Source organism: Bombyx mori, chromosome 1 (genome assembly GCF_030269925.1).
Source record: "Bombyx mori chromosome 1, ASM3026992v2".
In the NCBI taxonomy this organism is placed as follows: domain Eukaryota; kingdom Metazoa; phylum Arthropoda; class Insecta; order Lepidoptera; family Bombycidae; genus Bombyx; species Bombyx mori.
The window spans coordinates 16369258-16378845 of record NC_085107.1 but is presented as its reverse complement, the minus strand read 5'-3'; the positions used below and the strand labels follow the sequence as shown (position 1 = coordinate 16378845).

The 9588-nt window shown below is 35.6% G+C and overlaps 1 protein-coding gene across 3 annotated transcripts in view; it reads right to left on the bottom strand.

Annotated features, from left to right (window-relative positions):
• The window catches only part of LOC101743860 (E3 ubiquitin-protein ligase MYCBP2), a 153689-nt gene that overhangs the window by 122830 nt on the left and 21271 nt on the right, over nt 1–9588 (bottom strand). For all 3 annotated transcript variants that reach the window (XM_038011328.2, XM_038011351.2, XM_038011346.2), the window contains exons 30-34: nt 6957–7119; nt 5568–5689; nt 4938–5042; nt 3321–3490; nt 1533–1698 (exon numbers count right to left, since the gene is read on the bottom strand). In XM_038011328.2, the coding sequence (XP_037867256.1) occupies nt 1533–1698; nt 3321–3490; nt 4938–5042; nt 5568–5689; nt 6957–7119 (726 nt within the window). The remainder of the gene's footprint in view (nt 1–1532; nt 1699–3320; nt 3491–4937; nt 5043–5567; nt 5690–6956; nt 7120–9588) is intronic.

Genomic DNA, 9588 nt, shown 5'->3' with positions numbered 1-9588 from the left:
CAAATTTTCTGAAAATGGAATATGTCTTATCTACAGTAATACTTACACTTTACTTACCTTTGTAGTTTAACATACAAATAACATCAAATAAGATGACGTCCGCACAAGTATCTCGATGTTCGTCGATGTCAGAATCTTGCTTGCTAATAATAATAATACTACAATCAGCTATACCATAAGCTTTTCTCTTACTATGTACCTACATATGCAATTAAAAAAAACTGAGGTGTTGCTGTAATGCCAGTGAATTGCAGAAACTATATATATTGTGCTGTGACATTCAATAAAATATTATTTGTCGTGTACGACAGCTATGTTGGTATACCAAGAAAAAAAATCTCAAGTTTATCCATATTCATCCTAGCCATAATATGTAAGTAAATTAAAATTAAATATAAAGGTTTCAAATAATATATAACAAACATATTTTGAATAATTTATTTTTCAATTATTTTTCAACTGTGACGGATCCCTGAAAATCTGTTAGTATAAGTTAAGTAGCGGTTTGTTAATTTTATAAGTTATATTCGCGGCTGGAGCAGTGCCTAAATCAAAACACATCATAAATAAATGAAAAAAAAAAACATTACAAGATGCCGGCGAAATACGTTAAAAAATATTATCTTCAACATTTCGTTTCTATGTTATTCAGATTTTAATTCGTGATTCGTGATTCATTATTTTAGCAAGCTGTCTCACGATTTATTTATTAATTATTCTGATTTGCATAAAAAAAATTGCTTATCATTTACGATTTTAGTGTCGAGGTAATTTATATACAAAATAATCGCTTTAAAAAGTATCATCTACATCAGAATGATATCATTATATTAACACATCGTTGGCACTGCTCTTAGAAACTTAAAACAATTTTACGATGACGTTATACAGTTCATACAACACAAAGACACGCTACTTAAGGCGCAGATAAAATTTTATTGAAAATAATGTTAGTCTGTAGTATAAGTTAGTATAAGATAGCAAAGGAAAACGTAAATCAGTCGACCATAGGTGAGTGTAAAAGATTAACAAAGAATTATAAAATTTATGGAGACAAATTAATAGGGAAAAACATCCGATATAAGTTCTCAATACACACACTAAACTACTGCTATAATGCAATTTTAAAACACGCATGCAATACTGAAAATCTTAACATATAAAATACTATATATTATACAGAATGTGAAATAAAATTTGTAGCTGGCTTCAGCGTGAGAGAAAAACAATTTTCTATATTGATTTTTCGCTTGCCATTTATTTGTCTGGTGTCTTCTATTAAACAGCAGTACCTCTTATAAGAGATACTCGGTTACCCTTACACTCGGTTATATGTGTTTATGTTTGTTAGTCAAGACAAAGTTGTATGGAAAAAATACAGTGTGTTAAAGTCGTGATAAAAAAAGAATAAACATTAAAACTTAGTGCAGTTAATGAGTTTATAGAAACTTTTGTCAAGATGATCAGTTAAAGATATGAAATGTACAATACTTAAAATACTCAAAGCAAACTAATTCGTGTTTTATACTCACTGCTGAAGAGATTGGTCATCAAAAATTTGATGAACTGTTGGAAGTGAAGTCAGATCGAGTCCCCGGGATAGGAAAAGCGTTTCGCAAGCATCTTGGGGAGTTTCGTCCTCGCCTCCGGTAGGGTTGCCTCCTATCATTGCTTGAAGCTGTACTTCTAGTAGTGTTGCTGTTATAAAATTTACTTATTTCAATAAATTTGAAGTAGTCAATTTATAATTGGGATAAGTATTATTCCTTCAGATTTCAAGGTGAAGGGATCAATGTTATAGCCACCGGAACAGAAAAATATGCTGCAGTAAATGGACATTTGTTCACTATTATTCCGTATGCCTTTTAGTTTATTTTCTGACCATTCTTATGTTTGGTTTTGACAGTTTTACTAAAAAAAATTTTACTTTGGAAAACATACTGGTATACCTACAATGTGGCTTAGCTTACAAGATACACTTATGATTTAAAAAAAGATTTTCAACACGCTATTACTGGCTCGACCTGTTTCAATTCAACGGAATCTTTCATCATAACTTTCTCCGACTTTACACATCAATTTGTAAATTTGCAATCTTATCAAGGACCGATAGCTATACAATATTTTTTACTATAGCCTGACAACGAGGAGAAAAAAGTTTTATTTTATTTTAAGTTTTGCTTGCCATTAAAGCGTGATTTTTAAACTACACTTATTAATAACAACCGGGAACTGCTCATATTTTGCAACTTTACAAAACTCCACTGGACGTATCACGTGTTGCGTCTTTTGCCGTCATAATAATCGCCAAGCTATGGATAGATTATTCCGCATTAAACATCGTAGGTATGTTGTAATTGGTGTTCGGTTTCACTTGAATAATGGTTAAATAAATAATGTTAAATTTATTACATTTTAATGTGTTAAAAATTAATCATTAGAATTTCACGTACAGAGTGTATATTTCTTTTAATTGAATTATCGTATTGGAAGAATTTTAATAATTTACTATCGGTATTCAATTTCCTATTATGATAGTACATAAATAATTCATTAAATAAATAAAAAATTGATTTTACTAAGCAAACTTCATTCTTTACTCAATTTATATGGTAAAGCAACTTGGAAGTTATTTGCTATCTATCGGTCATGATATATATATGATTGGTATGCAAGTCAAGTGTGATTGCACAACGTGCAGGTGTGTACCACCACGCAACTTACCACATACGATACGGTCACTTAGCAAATGATTAGAAACAATGATTCATTACAAAAAAACACTGCGACTTAATAAATTTAATACATGACGATGCTACTAATTGCTGCGTGAATTGATTTACTAATACTGTTAGAAGTTTTATTTTATATTCTGGAGATACATATTTGGTTCGTCTTGTTGTTCGGTGACTCTAACTACGGTACCACGGAAGCCGGATTCGATTCCTGTAATTCGATGAATTTGGAACGCTTATTGTATAGCAACAAGGTCGAAGTATAACTGACACCGGAATAATGCATATACGACCTTTCAGTCTTATAACATCTAATAACGCATATACGACCTTTCAGACTTATAACATCTAATAACGCATATACATTTCAGACTTATTACATTTAATATCGCACATACGACCTTCCAGACTTATAACATCTAATAACGCATATACCACCTTTCAGTCTTATAACATCTAATAACCCATATACGACCTTTCAAAGTTATTACATCTAATAACGCATATACGACCTTTCAATCTTATAACATCTAATAACCCACATACGACCTTTCAGTCTTATAACATCTAATAACGAGTACATACCGAAACTCATCGGAGGTATCTCAAGATCGGGTGCGAGCAGTTTCGAAGCGCACGCCGCACCGGTGAACATGAGGTCCATCTCTAGGGCGACCAGACCTTGCTTCTGCGATGTCAAGTTGGAATCCTCGTAGCCAACGGCCAGACAACGAAAACCGAAACGGTTCTCTTCGCTAAAATAATCACAAAACTTATTTTATCACGTACAGTTACACGTGTTACTGACCTTATTGGCACTGGATGGACCGAACTGGGGTAGGTTCATCAAGTTGCATGTTCTACATGCTACTTGATAGGGCTGCCAGGGACGCAGTTGATAGAATTACTTAAATACTAACATAGCTCTTAAGTTATTTGTAATACTAACACACTATGAGAATATGATGACTTGAAATATTTTTTTATTTTTATTTGTTTTATTTTATAGAACTGGGATATACGATACGAAAATACCCTTTAATTTTGTTTTTTCATTTTGTTACGACTAACAAGATTCGGCGAGAATCTTAGTGGGTTATAATAGTTTTTCCATTGAGTCAACTTCAATACTATACAGTTAATTTAGAGTACTATATATAACGAAATGGAAATGTGGTGTTGGAGACGTCTCCTCAGAATTCCGTGGACCGCGCACCGTAACAACGTTTCGATCCTGAAAGAGCTCATCATCAAGGAGAGACTATCGTCAACAGTCCAAATACGAATCCTCAAGTTCTTCGTGCACATCACTAATAATGAGGACTCCATTGAGCGGTTGGTGGTGCAAGGGAAAGTCAAGGGCAAAAGATCTCCAACACGTTGGACCGACCTCATAAAATCTGTGACTCACTCCAACATAAATGATTGCTCTCACTCTGCGAAACATCGTGTCACATGGTGTCGCATCGCGAGAGCATCGGTATCGCAGGATTCGACTGATGCATGACCACAACCACTCTGACAAGAGCGTACGACTAGAAAAGTACAACGAAAACCTTCCTTGAAGTGGCAATTGCATCATCTTTCGAGGCAGTCTGATAAAATACGAGCTAACGCATCGATTATAAATTAGTAAGAGAGAAAAATACACATAGTATATCGATCGATTTCATTATCCTCAACATTCAGTCATTTCTTTTTTTGTAAGGACATTATATTAATTGCTTCTTAAATACTGTCGTTATATTATATGAAATCGCTTATTAAGCGATTTAGGAGTTTTTCCGTTGTTCAAAAATCATCTTCGGTTTTTTATTTTTTTTATTGCTTAGATTGGTGGGAAGCTCACAGCTCAAAGCTCAATCCTGGTGTTAAGTAATTACTGGAGCCCATAGATATCTACAACGTAAATACCGCCACCCACCTCGAAACATTAGTTCTAAGGTCTTAGTTTTTACAGCACAACGGCTTCCTCACCCTTGAGACTGAAACGCATTACTGCTTCACGGCAGAAATAGGCAGGTTGGTGGTACCTACCACCAGTATGATATTGATAACGTAATATAAACTTAGCGATACAATAATTAAAATATTACTATTAATAATAATTAAATGACATACAATAATTAATTTAATTACTGTATCGTTAATTAAATTTATAAATAGTTTATAGAAATCATCATTTATATGTTGTAAACTTACTTGTTAGCTTTATTGTATTCGGTGAGATAATCTGAGGCTGTTTCCAGTGAAAATATCACTTCGTTTCCCGGCACCAGCAACGACCTTTGCGGCCATTCAGTTGCTCTAAAAATTATCATACGTCGTTCATAACAATGAAAATATTTTGCAATATGTTTCAAAAAAACTCTTTTACTGCTAACGTAGACGTTATCGCTGCCTTTTCTGAGGCGTTTAACGAAAAGAATTGCAAATGCATCTTTGGTACCGATAAAAATACAACAATTTTATTATAAAGTAATTATGATGAAGTTTTTTTTTGTTTAGTCCTATATTCTAGATATATCTATATTTTAGATATATCGCATAAATATTTATTTGCTTTTGGACGACAAATCAAGTCCAATAATAATAATAATTTGGAACAAATCACGCGCGTTCATTCGGTTCCAAATTATGATTCCCTGTGTTATGGGTACCAAAGACTGACATACATACTGATTTACGTTTAAATATACCCAGATAAAGAGCAAACAAACCTGTATATCACATGAATGTTTGTCCGATGTGGGAATCGAACCCACGGCCCTGGGCGCGACAGTCAGAGGCGCTAACAACTGCTCCACCGAATCAGTCAATATATTTACTTACACGTTGGAGAGCTTAGGTGTGACGCTGACGTAAGTGCAGTTATATTGCATGCACGGGGCGTCCGTGTCAACTGCTTCTACGTAATCGTCAAAATCGCCTTCCGGCCCCAAATGTACTAGACGCTGCAAAATAGTATTACATTACAAAAATTGTAATTCTTCAAGCACAAGAGAGTCAATAGCGGTAGGTATTTTAGAAGCTATGTCAGCGTAACCCTAACGTGTAGGTGAGCTCTCGAGGCTCAAACCTGACGACGTGCTAACATTGGCTCTATTAAGAGCAGTGCTTCGCAGAATCTACCACCGGATCGGAAACGCGACCCACTAAGAAGATCCGGCGCGAAACTCAGTGGGCTGTGTCTATGGGCTGTGTCAGTAGGTCCTAACCGCTTCGCTGCGACCCTTAGCGTTGCCATTATCTATAAGTAATGATGATTTATCACCAGGTGAACTATACCTAAGCCGATCTCTCTTCAATGACTTATATTTCACTTATTTGTTTACACAAAACGATTATGATTCTTGATATGGGTTATTTCCGAAAAAAAAAACATAAATTAAATAAAACAACGAATTCTTCTGCATTTAAAATACAAGAGTACAATACTATTAATAGACCCCCTTCAAGAGCACATAACAATCACTACCACTCTGTCGAGAGTGAAGCGATGCTTTAATGCAAATGAAACTTCAATGTGCAGGTATCGCTGATGTGTATTTTTAAATTGCACGTAAATATTATATTTTAATTCTTTGCTAATCACTCGCACAACTGTAACGAATTTAACGACATCTCATATATCAGCAACAGATTTAGGGTTGTGAAGCGTGCCAATTAATTAGGCATGCGTATGCTAAAAAAAAAAACCCTACTCCTTCGGCAGTCAGGTAGAAAAATTGTCCATAGCCTTATAAAACTACAAAAGATAACTTCCCCTAGAGGATACATGGATAGATGCCGGAGTTGCTAGTTCGTGTCGTTTGTTCTCACCGACCGACTTTGGATCGTTCTAGTTTGAAGGTTTTTTTTTACATCCGACTTACATTTCAAGATCAACTGCGGCACTTTTTTTACATCGTCAATTACTAATGCGTACCCCAGTTTGTGCAAATTCAAAGATATCTAATACAAAACTAGCTTTTACCCGCGGCCGCGCCCGCTTGTCAAGGAAAAGTATCAGTATAGTTCTTGTGGAAATGAGATGTCTTTTCGGGATAAAAGTAGTCTACGTTACTCTCTTGATCTAATACTATTACTTAAAAAATGTCATGTCAATCCGTTCCTTATCCTATCCTATCCTATCTTATTATCATATCCTATTTCGACATAAAAAAGGACAAACTAACAAACTTGAACATTTCAAATATTAGTATAGTATAGATATGATACCTTCTTAAACGGTATATCGGTACGAGGCTCTTCAGTACAATGACACTTGTGTTTCGGTGCTCCAGCCACAGCGAATACAGTGAGCGTGTCTTCGGGCTGAGCTGTTATACTCCTCGGATCCATCTCCAATACAATCCACGACACCGTAGTCGGAAACAGCACTCTAAAGGATAAATTCAAATTCGATCTTGGTACGGGATCGTTTTTTTCTTTATTGTCTTAATAGGCAGAAGTAAATGCGATTTTTTTGTGTTTCCACATGGTCATTGTTAGAGGCAGATCTGTGACGTTGCACACCGTAAAATGTACGCGTTCTGTCCGATTTGAAGAAGACACGGTAGCACTTAGGAACAGTACATAAGCCGCATTTAGACATGATTTTGTAGATTTATCCAGTAATAAAAAAGTACTTCTTATGTAATATAGAATTTCTCAATTAAGTAGCCACCGTTCCACCGTAGACCGTAGATATAGATATAAAGAGGTGATAATCATTGCATTTAATAATATTGAAAAAATAATTATTAAGTTGGTCGTTTAAAGTACCTTATCAAATCAAACATTTAAAATGTTAACATAATTATATTATATAATTATATTATATATATAATAGATTCAAAGTAAAAATATTAACAAAATTTAAGCACGTCGAAAAACCCGCAACGAAATATAGAGCTCATTAACCGAAAGAAGCGGGTAGAAAAAAAAAGGTTGGCAAACCTTCGTTTTTTATAAGTGTGCAATTGTTCGTGTAAGCCTTACCTACCTTACCTACCTTAATGATAGCTTTAAAGGTAAGTTTTATGAAAGTTATTGGTAGCGTCGTCTCAAACGCAACCAACCTTTTTCAAGCATCATACTTTAAAGTGACGATTAGTTTAGATTTTAAATTTCGTATCCTAAAGATTCTCGATACAGAATTCATCCTAAAGAGTCAGCCCGCCAGACTTATTTAATACGCATATAACGAAATTTGTGGTCCTATGATATTCTATACGAGGGCGGCACTGAAAATTACTTGAATTAACGAAGTGACACAACATTACTATTTAAAAATGTATTTATTGCTTTTTGAAGTATTCTCCGCGAAATTTGACACTTTTTTCCATACGATGGAACCAATCATTGAAGCAGCCATTCCATTCGGAAGTTGGGGTCTCCAAAATGGCCGTTTTGTAGGCGTCCACAGTTTCTTCAGGTGATGAAAATCTCTGTCCACGCAATTTATTCTTTATTTTAGGGAAAGTATAGAAATCATTAGGGCTTAGGTCGGGGCTGTACGGCGGATGGTCTAATAATTCTATGTTTTCTTGCACTAAAAACTCTTTTGTTCTGTGCGCGGTGTGAGAACTCGCATTGTCGTGATGGAGGATGATGCGGCGGTTGCAGTTCTTTTTACGGAGTTCAGAAACGACCTGTGGCAAACAAATGCTAGCATACCATTCTGCATTAACCGTTCTTTGTCCCTCAAGAGGAATAGTCGTAACATGGCTGGTTTTGGAGACAAACGTGGCCATCATTTTTTTTGCAACACTCCGTGAACGAACAATTTTTGTTGGCTTTAACTCATTTTCGAACACCCAAACTCGTGACTGGTTTTTTGTTTCGGGTTCGTACGCGTATATCCAGGATTCGTCACCTGATACAATGTTGTATACAGCATTTGAGGATCCTGCGTGGAATCTTTCGAGAGTTCTGACGCACCAAGTAACGCGAGCCGCTTTTTGCTCTTCACAGAGCGAATGCGGTATCCATCGGGAAAACAACTTTTTTACACCTAATTGTTCATGCAAGATTATTTGTATTTGACTCATGCCAATGTCTAAAGTTGCCTGAATTTCGCGGTATGTCACATGTCGATCTTCCTCAATCAGCTTACGCACAGCATCAACGTTTTCTTGGGTGACTGCAGTTTTTGGACGACCTTGACGGGGATCATCACTGAGCTTGACACGACCACGTTGAAACTCAGCAAACCAGCGATAAATTGTGGTTTTGGATGGGGCTTCATCACCAAATGCAGAAATCATCCGGTCAACACACTGTTTTTGTGTTAAACCACTTCGAAAGTCATAATAAATCATCGCTCTTGAATTTTCTCGAGTCAATTCCATTTTCTCAACGACTAAACAAGTTGGACAAAACCTCGTGACAAGACCGAGAATCTTTTTTTAAATAAATAAATGGTATTCGATTTTTAAAACCAAGGAGTTTTCAATTAAAAAGATTTTAATATGACAGGAACAGTGGAAATATTCCATTCCCGATACTTTTAGTGCAGCCTAGGTATAGGGGTGAATTGTGGGACTATAAATTAGTCCCGATGCTATCAAATATCGGCCGACCTAATCCCGGCTTAACGTCGTTATAAAACCAATATCTGCTATGCGCTACCCAATTAATCATAATTGTTTTTATTGCGTAGGTTGGTGAACATGCTGATAACTCATGGTGTTCAGTTACCAGAACCCATAAACATGACAGCCTCAATGCCGCCAAGCACTCTGTGAAATGTGGTCGAAACCTCAATCGTATTGTACGATTGTGCCACCATACAAACTCAAGTCTGTTTCGCGATCGAACTGTGTGGTGGTAGTACATAGTTGTTTTTTTTTTTAAATTAATGCTTATA